The 22416-nt window shown below is 38.8% G+C and overlaps 1 protein-coding gene across 1 annotated transcript; it reads right to left on the bottom strand.

Annotated features, from left to right (window-relative positions):
• Nucleotides 1-4146: 4146 nt before the first annotated feature.
• LOC123866339 (transcription factor Sp4-like) lies at nt 4147-20668 on the bottom strand. The gene is made up of 17 exons (XM_045907858.1): nt 20509-20668; nt 17493-17664; nt 17016-17236; nt 16619-16693; nt 16097-16216; nt 15004-15114; nt 14251-14353; nt 12789-13088; nt 11448-11599; nt 10987-11073; nt 9870-9929; nt 9536-9670; nt 8841-8970; nt 6802-7000; nt 5793-5939; nt 5217-5361; nt 4147-4455 (listed from the first exon to the last, which is right to left on the bottom strand). Exons 1-17 carry the CDS (start codon nt 20566-20568, stop codon nt 4291-4293), a joined length of 2382 nt encoding a protein of 793 aa, XP_045763814.1. The 5' UTR covers nt 20569-20668; the 3' UTR covers nt 4147-4290.
• Between the last annotated feature and the right edge of the window lie 1748 nt (nt 20669-22416).

Consider the following 22416-nt stretch of genomic DNA (forward strand, 5'->3'; position numbering starts at 1 on the left):
CACACAGAAGAATAAATAAAATTAAATATAGGTACATACTTTGATTTCCAGTAAGTGTGTTTGTTTTTGAAACCGGTTTTATATCTTTTTGAAGTCAACCACAACCTTTTTTTTGTACTTTTCCTCTCTTCTGAAAATGTATTAGAAGAAATGTATTACAGTTTGAAGTCAGTTTTATTTTTCTTTTGTTTTTTTTTATTTCACAATTTTTAGTGGCCCCACTGTACCAAAATATGCTATGCCTAATTAAACCCCTACTGTTTACTAAGCAATTACACTGATCACCATCCATCCATTGGGAAGTTCTGTTCTCCATCTCCGAAGATATTGATCAGATCTTCACCAAAATATGGGACCACCTGTAAAGTATACCCTTTCAATTTTCAAACAAAAAAAAATCCAAATCGGTCCAGTCCAGGCGTCTTTGAGTAATCAGGGAACATGTTACATAAAAAAAAAAGATTCCAACGAATTGAGAACCTCCTCCTTTTTTGAAGTCGGTTAAAAATGAATCATGGAGGAAGAATCTAGTAAATTCTAATAAAAAAAAAATAATTTACTGCAAGGCTGAAATAATTTCTTAAATTATTCATTAAAATAATAATAAATTTTAATCGAGTATATAACGGTACATAACATTAAAATCAACTTGTATGTTTACCTACCCAAAGTACGTATTTAGTACCTCTCTGTCTCTAGTCCTTTATAAAATACTATATAAAATATCTTGCTATTGTTACCATAGCAAAACAATTATTATATGTATACACTTACTCATATTTTAATCCAATCGAGTAATTAATACGATTTTGCTTGTAAAAGCACAAATTGATTTGAATTGTTATTAGCCTTTCCCATACAATTCCGTCCGCAAAAATACGCTTGAATCTTACGTCATCGTCATTGACAAAGTCAAGAGACTTTTGCAAATTCTCTTGACTTTTTGAGCGCGTTTTTTATCTTCGAAGGGCCCATCCATATACATCGATGTTCTTGAATCTCGCATGCATTATGCAAGCATGCAAGCCACAACATCAACAACAAACCAGAGTATGTAATATCATGCAACATACCACTGCCATCATAGAGCTTTTCAACGAATAGTACCTACTAGAAGATGCCCGCGACTTCGTCCGCGTGGATGTAGGTTTTTCGAAATCCCGTGGGAACTCTTTGATTTTCCGGGATAAAAAGTAGCCTATGTGCTAATTCTGGATATTATCTATCCCCCTTCCAAATTTCAGCCAAATCCGTCCCGTAGTTTATGCGTGAAAGAGTAACAAACATACACACACACACACACACACACACACACAAACTTTCGCCTTTATAATATTAGTGTGATGGCGTTATGTTGGCACTTGGCTCCCGTCTGTTGGGTGGTCATTGGCACCTTATTGGCATGAGAAGACGCCTTGGTCAATGCACAGCGCGTCAGTTGCCATCAATCAAAATTTCTGTCAATGTTCTTCAATACCGTAGTTGCAATTGACAATTATTGCTTCAATTCTCTTGGTAAACGATCATTTGGCATTGACAATGAGCATCAAAAATTGACAATCGCGATTGATCGTCTCGGGGGCCCTTGCTTCCAAAGATTTTTTGTGTGCCATCGCGCACTCATCCCAAACTTTTAATTTGCTCTGCTGCAACACTTCGCCTAGTTGGCGATAATTTTTTTTTAAAGAATATTAGCCATGCTAATCATGACTAATATTCCCCTTTCCCCTCCAATTAAGAGTAAAGCTTGTGCCAGGAGTGGGTATGACAATAGTGCAACGGGTGGGGTTTGAACCGCCGACCTTTTGGAATTCAGTCCACTCCTCAACCGTTGAGCTATTGAGGCTCTGAAATTATTTTTATTTATTTTTAAATTATAAAAAAATTAAAAACGGTGTAAAATATAAAAGGTTTTTATTAACTGTCTCAACAATATTTTATTTACATTTTCATTTTTACAATTTACAATCAACAACTTAGGTACATATACTTAATTATTATATTTACAGATACGTGCAAGCCTACCTTGGACCCACTAAGTGCTTCGATGTGCTTTATGCAACTATTAACAATAATTATTATAAAAATGAAAATTCATAATAATAACTAAGGCAGTTGTCCCACCGCCGACGAGGAAGCGACGCTATGGACTATTTTCTCGCTCAAGAAGCGTACAATCGATGTATGATTCTATTACAATAAAATAGATAAATATACTCGCTTCTTGTTGCTCGCTAACTCGTTAATCGTTGGCGGTCGGAGAAGTGCCTAAAGTTGTCGTCAGGTAAAAAGTAATCTGGACAACACTACAGAGGATGTCTATTGTTCTGTGGGTAGTTACTGTTCTTTTATACTGTGCGGAAAAGGACAGGCGAACTAATCACGCAGCCGCACAGGCCCCCGCGCCACCTTTCATTGCTTTATAGTTTCTCTTTAGCAAATCTACCCATATAAACGCGAGTGTTTTTTTTTGCCGGTTTGTTGGTTTGTCCTTCAATCACGTCATAACGGAGCAACGGGCCAACGTGACTAGAGAGTGACATAAGCTACTTTTTATCCCGAAAATTCAAAGAGTTCCCAGTGTGCCTAGTGGGAGATTTTTAACCTACTCGATCGCGTAAAAGTTAACTGCGTTTTGTATGGAATTGAAACAGCGCCATCTAGTGACAAGAAAATGGCGCTGTTTCAATTCCATACAAAACGCAGTTAACTTTTACGCGATCGAATAGTTTAAAAATCTCCCACTAGGCACACAGTTCCCACGGGATTTTTTAAAATCTAAATCCATGCGGACGAAGTCGCGGACATCAGCAAGTAGATTGATAGATCATCCACTGCACAAGTTTAAAATTACTTGGACTTATTTTTTCCTGACGGCAATATTTTAAAAATAATGCAACACAGTATTTTACATCTACCCTCATTTATAAAACATCTTAATTGCGAACCCTAACGTAAAGGCGGTTTCGAATAAACATAATTATTAGGCCGCGGTTACACCTGTACGTTTTACTTTTTTTTTTTTTCTTTAAATCTGGCTTTACTCTGATTAGCCAATGTCAAGTTTGTGATATTTTCAAGTTATTGAATTTATACAAGTATGGACTCCGTCTGCGCCGGCGCCCGCCGACATACGCGCGGCGCCCCTTTAGAGCGCTTCCCAGTCAGTTCCACCACCAAAAAATACCAACTAACACAAAAACCAGCCACTCTTAACAAAAAAAAAACACTCCAAACAAGCATAGCACGCGCGCCAGCAAACGCCATCACAGACGAAGTCCACGTTTTACTTACGTAACTAGCTTACGTAATTAATTGACGACAAACCAAGTGTTAAGATTGGAAAATCTAAGTTATTCATGTAAATTACTTACGTAAGTTCAAACTGATAGGTGTATCCACGCCCTTTATAGACATTAAAATTTCTATTACTAGGTCTAAAGAAAGGTTAAAAATACACTTAGTATAATAATTATATTAGTGCATCAAAAATTGTTTGATTGTACTTAATTTAAAATTTTAATCGATTTGTCTTAAATCTTTTGGGGCCGATCTTTCAATTGTCAAATAACTTTTATCTGCAGAATAGATTTGAGATATTGACAGTTTTTATAATATTTTGTATAGTCAAAATGTCAAATTTATTACTGAGATAAAACTTATTTGACGGTGGAAAATAGGCCCTTAATTAGCTATACTATGTGCAAGATAATTTAAAACTATAATCACCTAATTTTAATGTATAGATATCTATTACAACACGTTCACTGGACAAAATTACTTATCTAATAATCATCGACATGAAGCTTGGGCCCAGCCAAGATTTTATTAGAAATTGCACCCCCATGTTTTTCAATCTTATTAATCTCCCTTTAATCTATCAATATTATCAGGTTTCAACCTGATACTAAAGTTGCAAGTTCTCTGCATTCTTCAAAAGCTGTTGTATTTCGAGGAATTTGCTTTTAAAAAAGGCTTTAACTTGGCCAGGCCAAGGTTTAAGAAATCTCTATAACTTAACACCACCAAGTTTATCATTGTAATCTATGCGATTGGGCTTAGACTTGACTCTTTTTTGAAACTTTCTAAGCACCCCTAAGCTGTTCACTTTAGTGTCTCACATAGTTATAACAATACATTTTTTGGGCCTCAACTTTGCCCTAGGCCCAACCATGAAGAGTTTCTTTTTAGTCTGAACCCTGCATGATTTCTATGAAAGGTCTGTAACTAGGACCAGATAAGTTTCTCAAACTTTCTAAAATTGCACACCCAAGTGTTATGTCCTAAGTCCTAACTATCAATATGATCAGGTTCCATCTTGGTTCCAGGCCTGATCATAACGAGTTTCTCTTCATTGTCAGGTCCCTGCATGGTTTCTATGGTGAGCATCATCTTCTCGTCACAACTGTCGTCGCCCGAGTCGGAGTACATCGACTGTGTTGATGTCGCCACTTCCTGTTAAAATAAAGATAATATTTTACAAGCTTGAAATCAAATCCAAACATTTTTTACTAGCTGATGCCCGCGACTTCGTCCCAGTGGATATAGGAGTTTAGAAAACCCATAGGAACCCATTGATTTTCCAGGATAAAAAGTAGCCTATGTGTATAATCTACCAGTATACACTATATGTATAAGCCAGGCTATAATCATTTCCATTCCCAGCCAAATCCCTCCAGTAGTTTCTCCGATCTCCTTTCAGAATGAGAAGCGGTTTGACCGTACTCTACCACACTGGCCAAGAGTGGATTGGCAGACTTCACACACCTTTGAGAACATTATGCAGAACTCTCAGGCATGCAGGTTTCCTCACAATGTTTTCCTTCGCTGTTAAAGCAAGTGATATTTAATTACTTAAAATGCGCATAACTCCGAGGAGTTTCTATTCTATTCTATAGAAGTTAGAGGTGCATGCCTGGTGTAGAACCCCTGACTTTCAGAATAGGAGGGCAAAGAAACTACTAGGCTTTCAGTGCTAATCATCACCATAGAGGTATATTAAAGAACTAGCGACCCGCCCCGGCTTCGCACGGGTGGACATTTATTTTTTCTATTTTCCGGGATAAAATATAGCCTATACGGATTCGGAAGAATCCCTCTAAGTAATGATAAAAGAAATTTTGAAATCGGCCCAGTAGTTTTTGAACCTATTCAATACAACCATACAAAAATACAAAGGTTTCCTCTTTATAATATTAGTATAGATAAGAACTTACTGTGATTCGGTTTTTGGTGTGTATTCTGACGTGCTTGGCTAGATGATCTGATCGCATAAACCGCTTGCTGCACTCAGGGCATTCGAAACGTTTCTCCCCCGTGTGTGTCCGTCTGTGTCGTTGGAGCTCATCCGATCTGGTAAACCTGACAAATTAACATGATTTATTAGGCATGGGCATGTGAACTTTCCATCATGTAGTCATATTTTTGAGCTTTGCAAGTGTCTTACAAAAGGGCTTGTTATTATCAATATCAAAATACAAAATATACTAACTAAAGCCCGCGAGTTTAGATTTTAAAAAATCCTGAGGGAACTGATTTTCCAGGATAACAAGTAGCCATTAATTAGCGAGTAAATATCCATTAAAAAAATCTTGTCAATCCATTGCTCCATTGCAGCGTAATTGAAGGACAAACCAACAAATACACTTTCGCATTTATTATATGGGTAGTGATTTAATTTTTACAATATACTTAAAAGAAACAGCTTCCAGATTTCGTAGCACACTGATGGACATACTTTCGCATTTCTAATATTAGTATGGAAGTGTGGATGTGGAATGTGCATAGCTCACCGTTTCCCACAGAAGAGCCAGTTGCAGAGGAAGGGTCGCTCGCCGGAGTGCCACCGCAGATGTGCTCGCAAGTGAGACGTCTTGCCGTACACTTTGTTGCAACCCGGGATGTGGCACACATGCTGCTTCTTGCGGTCCACCAGACGGCTGCAACCAACACATTATTATAAACCTACTAGGAGATGCCAGCGGCTCTCCTAGGAACTCTTTGGTTTTCCAGGATAAAAAGTAGCCTATGTTCTTCCTCGGGATGTATTCCAAGTCTGTACCTTTCATTAAAATCGGTTCAGCGGTTGGGCCGTCAAAACGTAGCAGACAGACAGACAGACAGACAGACACACTTTCGCATTTATAATATTAGTATGGATGGATAGTATGGATGGATTGTCTGCCTGCTACTGGGCACAGGTCTCCATTCAGAATGGAGAAGGGTTTATAGTTTACCACTCTGGTCAAGTGCAGTTTGACAGACTTCACACACATTTGAGAACACTATGAAGAGTTCTCAGGCACCAGACAGCTGCAAGCAACAAATCATTCATCATCACCTTATTTAATTGATGGTTACCTCATTAAAAAAAAAAAAAAAAACAAAAAGTGTTATTTCTTGTACAATGGTATGGAACCCTTTGTGTGCCATTCTATCTTGCACTTGATTCTTTTTTAACTGCAATCTCACTTTATAAGTCTCAAGTACAAAGTACCAAATTGGCCTTACACACATTGTATAATATACTATTCTCACTTTCTTTGGTTACATATCTAGACATGACAATGTCTCCATTGGAAGTATAGTAGTTTGGTAAAGTGAGGCACCTGACAGATCAAGTGAGGTCTGTGATGGACATCCCCTTACATGAGTACACTAGGAAGGCAACCATCAGAGAGGAATGGAGACACATTGTAAAGCATTGCAGTAACAACATCAACCACTCACCGCCATCACCATCAAAGAACTTTCAAGAGCATTACAACTAAGAATAAGAAGAATAACAATGTGTTCACTTACTTTTCCCCCTGATCACAGTTGGGACATGTGCACGCCACTCGCTTCATAAGTCGCTTCCCACTGTTGGGACTATTGGGCCGAAGTTTATTAGCCTCACACTCGGTAGTGGTGGTGTTGTTACCAGAGCTGACAGTGACCACTTGCCATTTGCCTGGCTCGTTAGGATCCTGCTGGATCTGTTGTCCTGGAAATGGTGTTTCTGGAAATGAATTTTGATTGTAGAGCGACTGGGCAGTCAGATATGATGATACTTTTTTGGGTGAAGTCACAAGCATGAGCTAGTGTTATACGTAATACTAATTCATACTAATAACTAGATGTGAAAGTGTGTGTTTGTCAAACAAAATTTGACACAGATAAGTATAAGCCCTGGGAAGGACATAGGCTTCTTGTCCCGGAAAATCAAAGAGTTCCCACAGGATTATTAGAAACCCACACAGATGTAGCATATCTAAGTATTTGGTACTGAGATAGCTTGCATTCTGAAGATGGATGTATGGATTATTTGTCCTGGAAAATCAAGACTTCCCGTGGGATTTTTACAACCAGAAAGTTAGTGGACGACGAAGTCGCGGGGATTATCTAGTCTTTAGAAAACCTGATTGACTGATGCACAACTCACTACTGGACGGATCGGACTGAAAAGCATGCAGATAGCTATTATGACGTAGATATCCGCAAGGAAAGGATTTCTGAAAATTCAACCCCTACGAGGGTAAAATAGAGGTTTGAAATTTGTGTTGTCCACGCGAAGTCGCGGGCATACCTACGCTAGTACGTAAAAAGTAAAAGGGGTGTGTCTTCCGCTTAGCATTTGGATGGGATTTTTACACACTTACCCTTTTTAACCTGTCTTTTACGAAGAGCCATAGAGATTGTAAGCTGTCTCCTACGTGGTAGGAGTACTAGGGAGTGGGAAATCACAGTTACCTCAAAGAAACAAGGCAGATAGTTATTCAATATTTTAAAAGGGGTACGTTATTGTTCAGAAAACTAAGCAATAAACAGTGAACGGACGTGTCAACAACTTCTTAAAAAGTGAGGTTATTATGTCAATGTCACGTCAAGTCACAAGCGTCCAAGCGTCATTTCAAACCATAGACTCCTTTGGATAGTCCATCACTGATACCAACATACAGAAGAAAAAATCCGTTTACACAATACGTTACCTATACGATAAATCTTACGATTATAACGTTTTTATTAACTCGCTTTTTGGTTGGTCTGCATGTTTGTCAGAGACAAATCTTGTAACTTAATTTCTGAACTTTCTGGTGAGCTAGAGCCTTGAACTTTTAAATAGGATGGAACTGGAAGACAACATTAACTTGCTTTCTTGTTTTTAGGGTTCCGTATCTCTTGGAACACTTATAGGGTGACATCGTTGTCTGTCAATAGGGGGAATCAAAACCGGTATGTAGGGTACTTCCCGTTGACCCAGAATCATGGCCAAGTAGCAATGTCTTATAGCACAAATAAAGAAAATTTGTAGTTACAATACCAAAAAAATAAAAACAAAAAAATGTTCACTACCATGTAATACGTTTGCTAAATCAAAACGAAAAACGGAACCCTTATAGGATCACTTTGTTGTCTGTCTGTCGGTCCGTCCGTCCGTCCGTCCATCCGTCCGATCGTGTCTGTCAAGAAAACCTAAAGGGTACTTCCTGTTGACCTAGAATCATGAAATTTGGCAGGTAGGTAGGTCTTATAGCACAAGTACGGGAATAAATCTGAAAACCGCGAATTCGTGGTTACGTCATTTAAAAAAAAATGTATTTTCAATTTTCAAAGTAAGATAACAATACCAAGTGGGGTATCATATGAAAGGGCTTTACGTGTACATTCTAAAACAGATTTTTATCTATTTTTATGTATAAAACTTTTTGATTTATCGTGCAAAATGTTGGCAAAATACGTATATAGATATACGAGTACGGAACCCTCAGTGCGCGAGTCTGACTCGCACTTGGCCGATTTTTTACACTAAACAAATTATGCTCAGTTTTGTACACAACCAAAAGAGTATGAAAACTTACCAATAACGGGCTGCGGTTGCGACTGAGCTTGGGCCTGCGGTATCTGCGTGAGCTGTACCGTCCCGGGCAGGCCCATCGCTGGGACCAGTTGTACCGCACCGCCTAGCCCACCCACGCCCAGCGTCGGCATCTGTATAACAGACTTTATTTATAATTTTCGATTTAGAGACAATAATTTATTATTAAAAGTTAGATATCCGTCTGGCAGTTGCAACAAGCAGTCAGACTACATTTTAAAATGAAGAAGAGACTGAAATTCCGGAGAATCGGTAGCTTAGTAAATCGTCGATAGGTACTCGCGAGCCATTGTGACATTGATAAATATCGAGCAATCGAGACGGTAGACTTGATGTAGGTATCCTAAGTAGAAACTTTCGACCGTTTCGAATCGGATCGATCGGTTTCGATCGCATGAGTGATGTTACTCTGGTGTGCTAGTAAGAACTGCTTGTGATGGCTGCTGCTGTTGGTTCGTGTCTGTTACACCGTAACTCCTATCTATATGACTTTCCCACGTCGCCAGGCATATACCTGCACTACATTGGCAGTCCTCACATTGCTAGTGGGTATGACGGTGAGCTGCTGCCCCGTCGGCGTGCTAGTAAGGATCGCTTGCGACGGCTGCTGCTGTTGGCTCGTGTCTGTTACACCGTAACTCCTATCTATATGACTTTCCCACGTCGCCAGGCATATACCTGCACTACATTGGCAGTCCTCACATTGCTAGTGGGTATGACGGTGAGCTGCTGCCCCGTCGGCGTGCTAGTAAGGATCGCTTGCGACGGCTGCTGCTGTTGGCTCGTGTCTGTTTGCATCGGGTTCGTAACCGCCTTGATGTCCGAGCAGCGTTAATGGGTTATGTACATATTAGTTTTACATAAACTACTTAACATTGTGCATATATTACACGTAAGTATAGTCAATATCATCATGCAGTTAGTAAAAGCCATGAAATAAAAAAGCTTGTCACAGTCGACTCATAAAGTTAAGATGGCGGGTGAGATCTCATTTTGTACATATTATATTTACCTGTAGAGTGATGGTGGGCGGTCCAGCAGTCGCAGTGGCCTGCTGAGCGGCTCCGGCCTGCTGCGCCAAACCAAGCCCAGTTTTACAAACCGATAGCTAATATAACTATAAAATATAATATATACAGGGTGTGGTAGTAGGGGTGGTAACCAGAAGGCTAGCAATAACCTTAATAAATAAATTGCCTTATTTTGTGGTTCCAGTTTTAGTATTTTTCATGTACAGCGTGCAAATTCGAGTCAATGCCTCATCTAGGACGCGGCATTGACTCTGAGTGGCCTACTTGTGCAATGTTCGTTGACCTCTAGCGATAGTCAGATGTTTTATTTGCAATATATTGTGAACTTTTTCAAATACAGGTTTTTTTTCGCGTTTTTGTTTGCTGTATCTTATCAGTAATCATTAGTATTATCACCTGTCTTCGTTTCCGTAGCGTTGTGGTTACAACCTGTATAAGTCTGTATGGAAAATAATTTTCACTCCTCTTTTTCTTTTATTAAAAAAAAACTCTTGGATGGCTTGTTTTTATTACTGACTGGTCAAAAATTGGAGCCACGAACTTCTATTGGACTAAGTTAGGTACGAACGAAATGCCAATCCTATGACCGGGCTTTGGGTCAGTGCAAACTGCTCAAGCTATTTTTCTTCAGAAATTGATAATGAACTAAATCACAACTAAAATGAGTTCAAAATTGGATGCAAGGGATAATTCTTCGGGGATTTTCTCTAGCATGCTATTTTTAAACTTCACAGTATGCCACCCGTAAGTAATACGCCACCCAAATCGAGCCTCGCCATGTATGCGCCAGGCTAAAGGGCAAATACGCACAACAGAACCCTTATCTTGAAACAAACAACTAGGTACTATAATAGCCCTTTTATCTTAGGCAAATACGTGCAAGAATAAACAGTCGTAAAAGAATAAATCAGTATAAAATATATCAAGGATAGAAAGCTTCCAAAAGCCACACCAGAATTCCATATTGTACATAGGGTCATTCAATAGGTTTAAAGTGGAAAAATATTACAGGTAATGAATTATCAGGTAAGTAAGTGTATATTTTGTAACCAAATGCAAAGTATAAATGTACAAAGACAATTTCAATTATCAACTCACCTGTACATTACCGAGGGAAGCTATTTGTATCTGTTGTATTTGTCCCGACGGCGTGAGTACGTTAGCTACTTGCGGTTGTGCTTGCATCTGTAAAGTATGTGCTATTTATCATCATATTTTATGCTCCGGTTCCACTATCGGGATTCGGAAAATGATTTAAGTTCGGGCAAATATGGTAGTAGGAACAGCATTCGGTAAACTACTGGCCACACTATTTGGGGTATGACATGTTTTACGTTTGGAGAATTTTTTAAATAAGTTTTACTCTACATAAGCTACACTTGTGGATATAATATCAATCATCAGTCAAATTCAAATTATTTTTATTCAATTAAACTTTTACAAGTGCTTTTGAATCGTCAAAATAATCTACCACTGTAGATATAATAATATCTAATATCGCATTGTACGTGCGACATGGGCATAGTGTCCACATCACTCTCGGATGTGTGACGTCATACCTGCTGCAGCTGCGGGATGATCTGCAGGTGCGGCGCGTGAAGCGGCACGTGCACGGTGTGGTACACGGTGTGCCCGTTGGCCACGCTCACGGGCACCTGCACGGGCACCATGCCCACGCCGCCCATGCCTCCGCGTACCGCCACTCCGCCACCTAGGGAACAGTGGGCGACTCGAATACAACGCAAGCGACCATAAGTGCTAGCTCACGTTCACGGGCGCGTTGCCGAAGCATTGTATGCAATGCACTTGAACAAGCACTTAGACGACCATATTTAGCACTCAAATCAAATAAAACTGCCAAAAATAAACTAAACGATAAAAACTATGCGAACTGTAGTAGTACAAAGTACACTTCGATCTATTTTTAAATCATAATTTATAACTTATCTAACATTACACGCTTTATGTACAATACAATAAAAAATGTAATGTTAGGTACATTAAATTTTTTATTGTAAGTACCTATCTAAAGTAAATTAATAATAATTCAAGAGATCAAATACTTATAAACGATACATTTAGGTGCAAAGTGACGCAAATACTAAAGCATGTGAAGAGTCGGAAATGAAAAACCAAGCAAAGATGATCGCAAGATAATAAGCATGAAATGTTAGAGTAGAAAACATTGTTGTGGAAGAAACTTTACACAAGTCATTTTATTATTTTTGTTTTACGTGTATCTGATAAGTTATAACGTCACAGTTACAATAGTACTTGTGAGTTGTGACATGATCTATACACACAAGTCTGGCAAAAATGTTATAGCAAAAATCTCTAGTTTTTTGTCTAATAGCTGAGTAGAAACTTTTCTTGATGCTTACGCACAACAAAGATATTGCATGTCCACTTGCATGACAGGTTTTAAGCTATGTTACAGTTACAGTAAAACTTTGACCACCAATAAAAAACAGAGTTGCACAAGCCTAAGGTTAAAGATAAAACTTTGGTACAAAATTAACAAACCCCGGTTTTATGCAATCCATTTTGCTTTTATTGGCGTTCAAAGATTAACGGTAACCGTAAAGTAACTTTAAGCACCTGTCATGCATCTGAAGTTTAGTGACTGTTTTGTGACATTACAACTTTATATGAAAGAGTTACATGATACATCATTAATTGGGACCATGGACACTTTTAAGTATCACGATACGTTTAGAAATTCGGACGTAAGAAGAATAAATGACTTGTTCGAAGTTCTGTAAACAAAACGAAGATAACTTTTATTCCCAATTTTTTTCATTCAAAATTGTAGTTACAAAGTTATAATAAATTAACTTTAAGTTACATTTAAGTTTCTTTATTGAATAAAATTTATCTTCACAGAAGCGACTCGTACGAACCTTGTGGCGCGGGACTCCCGGGCGATTTGGTCTCTTTTCCATTACCCCCATTCTTGGTATCGCTTGCCAAACTTACGCCAGCGTTGGCCACATTCCCCACTGTGACATTGGCCACATTGGCCACACTCGCCACGGGGAGTTGAACGCTGGAGCTAGGTATCGAGATGGCCTGGCTAGTCGGGATCTGTATCCCGGGGAAGGAAATGTTTGCCCCCGGGATAGTAATCATCTGGTTGCCGGTGAGAGCGCTGAGCGGGATGGTTAGGTTAGTGCCTGGGATGGAGACGGTCGCCTGTTGTTCTGTTAGGGAGGCAAGCGGGGGCGAAACATAGATTAGTATGATAGAACCGGTTAAGAGCTTGCGTGCCGCCCAGATTAGCGAGTGTGTTATTGAAAGATTATTGCAAAATTATGTTCTTTCGTGGTTGACAAAATTTTAAGCACAAAACTTTGAGTGTAAGGAGTATTAAGATTGCCAATTTTTTTTTAAATTTCATTACAAGTTGGCCCTTGACGGCTATCTCACCTGGTGGTAAGTGATGTTGCAGTCTAAGATGGTAGGGGGCTTACTTGGAAGGGATGTGGCAGTTTTTTATTACACCCATAGGGTAACATTTATCAATTTCAATAATGAAAATAAAATACTATTTATGTTTTGCTCATTCTCTTGAATATAGATAGTGAGTATGAGTGAGAGAATAATACATTGAAAGCTAACGTCTAACTGCCCACGACTTTGTCCGCGTGGATTAAGGTTTTGAAAATTTCTGAGGCAACTCTTTGATTATCCAGGATAAAATAAGTTTATCTCCGTCTTGGGAATGCAAGATGTCTTTGTACCTACCACATAGATGATGCCACGTGGATTTAGGTTTCTAAGAAAACCCTGGGACTCTGATTTCCCATGATAAAAAGTAGCATATATCACCGTCTGGGATACAAGCTATCTCTGTACCTTTCATCAAAATCGTTTAAAAGAATGGGCTATGAAAAAGAAGCAGACAGACAGACACCCTTTTGCATTTATAATATTAATATGGATAGATTGTCTAACATCTAAGTAAAAAATACATTTTTCAATGTTTTTGCGATTTTTATTTTTCGAATTCAGAATTACTTCATAATCATTAGTGAAGCACAGGTTTTTTCGTAGTATACCTATAGTACGCGACAGGTTGAAATGGCAATCGGGGAGGGAACGCTCCGTCTCGTTCCCCTATTGCCATCTCAACTTGTCGCGAACTATAGTTTGACACTTCCATACAAAAGTATTTAGAACCCTATTTTAATAAGGAAGAGCAAATTATCAACAGTGTATAAGAATGAAAGCAAAGCACATGATAATCAGTTAAGACATCCCAAAGAATAATAAGGTAAGGACTCAAGCATCAAGTGATCTTAATGAGAATGTCCAAGGTTAACATAGAAATACATAACACATTCATTATAACCAGAGACTTACCTGTGGGTAAATGCATGACGTTTTGAAGGAAACCCGCGGGTAAAACCGGTGTTCGTACCAACTGACCGTTGACTAGGCTCATTTGACCCATTCCGGAGAAATTCTGGAGGTTTCAAAATAATATTTTTAATGATTAGGTACCATATCAATCCTTTCAGGAGTGAAAAAATATGACGGCCATCTTGATTTTAAAAATGGACATCATTTTCGTAATTTGCACCCAAAATGTCTCATGATCATCATACGATCAAATTACTCAAAAAGTGTCGGATAGTTTCGCAAAAATTCCACATTAACTACGTCCATTTGCAATATGCGTACCTATTCGTTTTATTTACCGATGACTCATTTGAAGAAAATATGCTCAACCATAATGCTGCGTATAGAAACAAGAAATTTTATGGAATTCACAAATGAATTTTTTTCAAAGATATCTCAAACAAGACACGTGCTTGGAATTCGCTATCTTCAAATAAAAGACGTCATATATAATATGTAAAGGAAAAAATCAAAAGAATTAGGAAAAGGTAAGAGAAACAATTTAACTTTCTCTTCGCGTGTTCTCAGCAGATTGACGCCTTTTGACGCTACGTTTGCACGCACGCCCTAAGCAAATGTGCGTAGGTACGTGTTCGGTTCGTGCACGCGCTACGGCCATACTGATGAAATGCTCCTTTCAGGTTACATTGCATGTTATCTTGCATCAGTCTATACGCGGCATAATGACTGGACGAGGTAGGTGTAGTATCTTACCTGAGCATGGTGGGAAGGTATGAAGAGCGCATCCTGGCCATCCACGGTGACGGCCTGCAGCGGCGCCATGCCGCCCACTACGCAGCCACCGTACACATTACCAGCTTGTTGCTGCAAATAAACATACAACCTTCTCATTTTTGTAGTAAAACTTCTTAAGGCGCTGTTATATGGTAGGTTTTGGAGTGGGTTTTAAAATTATGAAAGAATCCTATTTTAACTAAACTTGTTTTACAATGATACAGAGTGTATTTGGCTTCTTCTTCTAAGATTCGCTTTCAATTTAAGTAGTACAAAGCTCTGGGTCGATATGACGCAAGTAGCGATCTGGTTCTAGCGCCTACTGGTAACGTACCTACTGGCTTGTTTTGATATACTTGTACAACAGCGCGCCTTGCAAGTAAAGGCCGGCGTCCATTAGACTCGCCGAGCCGAGTTGAATCGTATCGCATTAATTCGCCACCTATATAACTAGTTATGTTTAGAGTTTACTATAGAACTGCGTCGATACTATAGAACTATGGGCACTTTATCGTGTCGTTACAAGAGTCGCTATTAAAGGCATATAACGCATAATAATATTATGTGATGACGGGATGCGAGAGCTGAGCTCAGTGATTCGTCAACTTGTGACAAACGTCATCCTCCCGCACCGCTCCACTATCGCAGGAGCCTGCTCAGTTATGCGCTATACCTATAATTTAAATGCCTACTAACCAGGTAGATACTGTTTAGGTAGTATTCCGTGGTACTATGACACCGTGATACCGTGGTACCGTGATAGCCAAGTGGTTAGAAGGTCCTCCTCCTGATTGGAGGTCAGGGGTTCGATCCCGGGCACGCACCTCTTCTCTCTAACTTTTCGGAGTTATGTGCGTATTAAGTAATTAAATATCACTTGCTTTAACTGCGAAGGAAAACATCGTAAGGAAACCTGCACGCCTGAGAGTTCTCCATGATACTCTCAAAAGTGTGTGAAGTCTGCCAATTCCCACTTGGCCAAAACCATTCTCACTCTGGGGGGAGACCCGTGCTCTGTAGTGAACCGGATTTTAGATGATGATGATGATGCCAGTAAAATAGAAAATATTACCTGCAAAAGTTGTGGATGTATCTGCAGTAACTGCTGTGGTGGGTTCTGGTAAGTGGCGCCATCGTTGCTGGACACCACGCCGCCGCCTAGCAACGACTGCAGCTGTTGCATAGATATCACCTGGAAACCAATCACAGACAATTTATAACTATCACAAATCAAATCACATCAAAATATATTTAAAGAGTTAAAACGAGACAAATAATACCTTAACATAAATCTGTTTCGTTTTGACCCTGTCTTAAGTTTTTAAGGATTTACATACTAGTTAATTATTAAAATGCAAAAGTGTGTCTGTCTGCCTGCTAGCTTTTCACGGCCGATCCGTTTAACCAATTTTTTAATACAGAGATAGCTAGCACCCCCGAAACTGACATAGGTCAGTCAGTTAGTTTAAAAAACACATGGATAAAGTTGGGGACATCTTCTATTCTTTTTTTATATTTGTGCCTTGACTATTATTTACCTTGCACACTTGCAAGATGAAAAATAGCTAAATTGGATGCACTTCAATTATAGTACCTGTGGTTGTTGCACTTGTATGCCATTTGGAACTGTACTCGCTGCATTTACAATGGCTGCAGACAACTCGTTACCCTGCAAATAAAAAAGATCTAAATAAGTATATAAAAGGTGGAGGTGACTGACTGACTGACTGATCTATCAACGCACAGCTCAAACTACTGGACGGATCAGGCTAAAATTTGCCATGTAGATAATTATGATGTGGACATCCCCTACAATAGGATTTTTGGAAATTCACCCCCTAAGCGGTTAATTTAGGGGTTTGCAATTTGTGAAGTCCACACAGATAATGTCTAGTCAGTTTATAACCTTAATTTAGCCTAAATTATTTAACCATTTACTTCATTTTGACTCTCTTAAAATACTTGTGCACTACTAGTATCTTGCAACTTACCGACAGTCCCTGCGCCCTCAATTGCTGCACAACAGCGGTGCTTATCACCCTCAACTGCGGCTGCTGTTGCTGCAAGTATTGCTGCTGTATCGCCGCTAGTGTAGCTGCGTCGCCTTGCACTTGTTGCACTAGTTGCGCTTGTTGAACTTGTTGCTGCTGCTGTTGTTGTTGTTGCTGCTGCTGCTGTTGTTGTTGTTGTGCTTGCTGCTGCTGCTGCTGTTGTTGTTGTTGCTGCGCTTGCTGTTGGGCTTGTTGTTGTTGCGCATCTGTAATAATTAAATTTTATCTTGATTTATTAAAGACAGCTTTTCAAAATTCTGTAGGAACTCTTTGACTTTCCGGGATGAAAAGTAGCCTATGTAGGTATGTCTGTACCAAATTTCGTCATTGACTCTGAGATGATACCATTTACCTAATCCTTTTACATATAAAACTAACTTATGGAATAGCTATAAAAGTTAATATACTAACTAAAATGTTGTTGTTGTTGTTGTTGTTGCTGCTGCTGCTGCTGCTGCTGTTGCTGCTGCTGCTGTTGCTGTTGTTGCTGCTCTTTCTCCTGCTGCTGCTCGGGGTTCATTGTGGCGGGGCCCAGGCGGCTGCAGGTGGCCGCCAGCAACGCTAGGGGCGACTGGGTGCCGCTACCCTCCTAACAAAGAAATTTCTTTAGCTAGAGAAATTGAAACAAAATCAAAATCCAAATTTTTTATTCTTTGTTTCATCATTATCATCATCAATCTGTTGGCAACCCACTACTGAGCACAGGTCTTTTCTCAAAATGAGAAGGATTTCAACCATTGTCCACCACTCTTGGCCAGCATGCTGAACTGTGGCCTAAACCCTTCTCATTCTGCAATAATGTGGACACCCATGCTCAATAGTGGACCAGGTTGTAATACTGATAATGATGAGATAATAAAAAAATTGAAGTCCATGTCACCAACATAGCAAGATATTGTCTATTAGATCATGGAGATGTTTGATAGAATTGAAGTAAGGTTTCATGGCATAAGCTAGGACAAGTGCTAAGATGAGAAAGAATCTGTTTTGTACCTATATATATATTACCTATATTACCTATGTATATATTTTTTGAGCTATTAAATAATTTCTAGATACCTATACTGCACAGAATAGTTGTGAGATAAATATATGTAACTTGTAAGTTAGTAATTATAAGAAAAGTTAAAATTAAATACCAACTTAAGAAACAACTTTGTTTTTATTTTTTAAATAAAAAAAGGTAAATAGTGCATTTATTCTTTTACTGGGGCTGTATTTGTTCAGTGTAGCTATTACTAGCTAGTTTTATTTTCTAGATGCAACCACTTCTTGCAGTACCTAAGTAATGAAAGTCTAAGAGAATAGAGCATATTATATATTTATAATATCTAGCTATGGAGCATATTTTGACTTTGCTCAAACTTAAGGCTGATATTTTGTTATGCAGCATATTTTGACTTTGCTCAAACTTAAGGCTGATATCTAGTTATGCAGCATATTTTCACTTTGCTCAGACTTGACTTATTACAATGAGGCAGATTTTTCATCTAAGTAAAACCAAAGTAAGCTCTATAGATTCAAGCTTAGTGTAAATGTATACAAATAATAGCAGTGATAGTTTAGATGCCCACCTATTCAGGGGGCCGGAGGTTTCAGTGTAATGTGAATTTTAAGCAATTAAATAATACTTGCTATACCCAATGGGGAAGGCAAACATAGTGAGGAAAGCTGAATGCCTGAGAGTTCTCCATAATGTTTTCAAAGATGTGTGAAGTCTGCCAATCTATACTTGGTCAGCGTGGTGGACTACAAGCCCTTTTCATTCTTGCTCAGGTTAAGGAGACCCTTGCTCAATGATGATGATGATTCAAATAATAATTGTTTTAAAAGCTTAAAGGTAGGCAGATTTCGAGCTACGCAATACCCAAGCAGTGTTTTGTATAGAAATTAATGGAGAGCATCTTGAGGTGAGCGACCGCGACGTGCGACACGTTGCATACAATGGCACAGTGTCGTGTCGCTGTCGCATGTCGCGGTCGCGTATCGCAGAGGCATTTTAGGCAATTAAGATTAAAAAAATATATTGTTTCATCTATGTTTACAAGGTACCTACCTAATTATACTTACTTCATACTAGGAAATGAGGAAAGTTTTTTAAAAAAAATTGTCTTTCGTTTTAGTCTATATCAGGGGCAGGGTCTACACGAGTGAGTCTTTTTATGAGGTAGCTACCTAACTACTTACTTAATTGATTATAGAACTTGCTTGGACTGCTGTCCATGAGCTTATTTACCTATTGATTAATACTATTAAGATTTTTGACTGTTGGGTTTTAATAATAGAAATAGAGAACATTTTTGTCTTGATAATCATAATTTTCAGACATCTTGATGAACGAATGAAAATATCATAAAAATCAAAGTAATATTATCATTCGGTCTCTTGTCTATGAATTAAGTAGGTATATTTTTTCTGAGTTTTTCAAAAATGACAAAAGATTAATTTTGTTTAACTCTGTGATTTACTTAGGTAATCGTCTGTGTAGTTGTGTCTTAATTTTTCCGTTCTGCCATAGTTCTGCCATTCGATAGGTATATTTTGTTGCTAAAATTTTATGTAATTTTGTAAATAAATGACTAATAAATCGGAGTGGCACGTGTAAAATTTGATACATATATTAGTTAAGTTAGTATGTGTTCCAATTACCTACTGTTAAAATATTTTGTGCTTTTTTGCTTTTACACAGAATTTTTTTTTTCGTGTCTTATTGAGGTTCCTTTTCATGGTGCTTCATTACTTTCATAATTACTATGGCTATTTGGCTTGTTTACATGTTAGTGAAAACTGTCATATTATTTAGTTCTTCCTTGTATATGTTATAAAAGTAGTTTATTTTGTAAAATCGTAGTAGTTGGGAACCGACACGCCTTTTCCTAACAAGTGCCGTCAGCCGGGAGTCGTCGCACTCAAGGCCACCGCCGCCCTTTGATCCACCCACCTTGACTCGCGTGACTGAGATTTTACGCATATAACTAGGTTAGGATTAATTTTATTTTCGAGTGCTCTGTGCTACTTCACATTTATTACATTTTTGATTAGATTAAGTACTTTATAATGTTTGCTTTACTTGTGTTGTTTTGTTTTATTCAAAAGAAACATCTTGAAAATGGCGAACATTTTGTTGTAAGTAAGTAGTGTTATCTAAAATATCCAAAGCTATTATTCAAAATGACTTTGTAGCAATGTTTGAGATGAATGTTTATCGTGTAGTTTCGAATAGATGTAAACATTGGGAGAGGAGGATGTTGATGCTATTTCGGCAAGGGAGTAGCTGACTAAGCGGTCACAACCTCCTGCGTGTGGCCTGGCGGGCCCCACACGGCCGGGGCCGCGCTCGCCCCGCCCTCCCCCTGCACCGAACACACGAGTGCCCGCTAGCGTCCAATCTGTTACACAATAACACTTTAACGCTATACCACACACTTTTTACCTGAATTATTTCGTCCTCACTAATGAATTCCACAGTCACTTTACAGGGTTCAGAAGACATTATCCACTTGACACTTACAAACACTTGTTTGTCTTTGTTCACGTACAGAACGCACCATTCTCACGACCGGCCGCCAAACTGCGGCGAGCGAACTGGCGAGTGAAAACGAACGCGATCGTCAAACTTCGGAGATCCGCCTCCTATCGCGGTCGTGTTGATTGCAATTTTAACCAGTTTTTAGATTTTTTTTATTCTAGCGTGCTGAAAAGTGAAATCCATTGTATTTCTCAATCACCTAAAGTACTGCCTTTAAGTTTTATTTTACTCGTAGGTCAAGCCATTATTGCTCTAGATAGTTTGGCAATTTGGCGGCCGTTATCTCTGTCTCTCTCTTACTGCGACAGGTCTTGATTATTGGTAGGCAGCAGCTGCGCCTCTCTTCTCCTCCCCGTCGCGGGTGCGGCGCCGCCGCCCGATAATAATAATTGAAAGTAGGAAGGACGTAATAATGGGTGTATAACCTCGCGCCCGCGGCCTCCTTGGGCGGGTAAAAAAATGCACACATGTCGCATAGTTTCCCGCGCCAGCCGCGTCCAGCGTCCCCAACAGTCAAGATGTGACAAGTAAACAAACTAAACAACAGTGGTTAGTATTTTCTACTAAGCTCTCTCCCTTTGTTATTTAAATTAATGACGCAGACAGCAGCAAGCTATATGAGACTGACTGCCTGAAACTCAGGAATATGTCTTTTTTTTTAATTCTATTTTAATACAAATAATGACGATTCAATATGCCCAGTGGTTTTATGAACAAATCTCTAGATACTCTCGCAGACATAAAACACCACATTGCAAATATTTCCACTCTGTTCAATGATATTGCGTCGTCGATGTTGCATAATTAGACCTCTTGTGACTTTCCATTGGGTAATTATCTTAGTATCACTGTGTTGCATACTACACTGATACATTATTCAGACTGATGGGCATGATCACATTATTTATAGTCCAGACTGGCTTGAAGTGAGAGTGAAAGTCGGGCCATGTTTTGTCAAGCGTCAGCCGCGTTTGCCCCAAGTCCATTATGCACGAATGAGCAGCCGCCCCGAGAGAGCGTGTGTCTCCGGTTTAATTATCTCCACAATCTGCAATGGAATATAAACTTAATATTCGAGTCACTAAAGTTCATAATTGAATGCGGCAAATTATTTCAACGTGGATTTCCAAGTGAACAGTGCTCTAGAAACGTTACATTTGAATTTATATCTTGTGCTTTAAACAATAGAGCTCAAAATTGAGTAGTATTTGTTGATAGAATAATGCGTTGTTAATTTGCTCTAACTCTATTATGGGTGTACCTCACTGCCGTGTGGCGCGGCATGCGGTAGCCAAGTGACGTAGTAATGTTTGCTTATACTTAATTACTAGTCGTTGAACAGAACCGATGAAATCATCTTTGCATTGTTTTAGGTCAACGCCTATCACATCGCATTTACTACGCACTATCTCAGGCGTCAACTTCAAAAAGAAACATACTTACTTAAGTTATATCTACCTACCCACTAAGTAAGTACACAACACATAAGTAATTCACATTGACATTAATACCTATTATAGTAAAAAATTATTCGTGAGTTCCGTGATAAACTTGTTTATCAACAAAGTTCGAGATTTCATTTCTACGAATGACAGCTGCTATTGACTAACTTAGATAATGCCCATCAAGGTCAACAAAGACAAAAACAAGAAAGGACTGAAATACTTACAGAAAAAAAAAATGAATAGGATTGTAACGCTTTTGTAACTACTTAAGTAAGTACCTAGGTAGGGTAGGTATAGGCAGATTGTCTTCGGCAATATCTAAAAATCTATAAGGGTTCCGTTTTTTGCCATTTGGCTACGGAACCCT

The sequence above is a fragment of the Maniola jurtina genome, chromosome 1 (genome assembly GCF_905333055.1).
Source record: "Maniola jurtina chromosome 1, ilManJurt1.1, whole genome shotgun sequence".
In the NCBI taxonomy this organism is placed as follows: Eukaryota; Metazoa; Arthropoda; class Insecta; order Lepidoptera; family Nymphalidae; genus Maniola; species Maniola jurtina.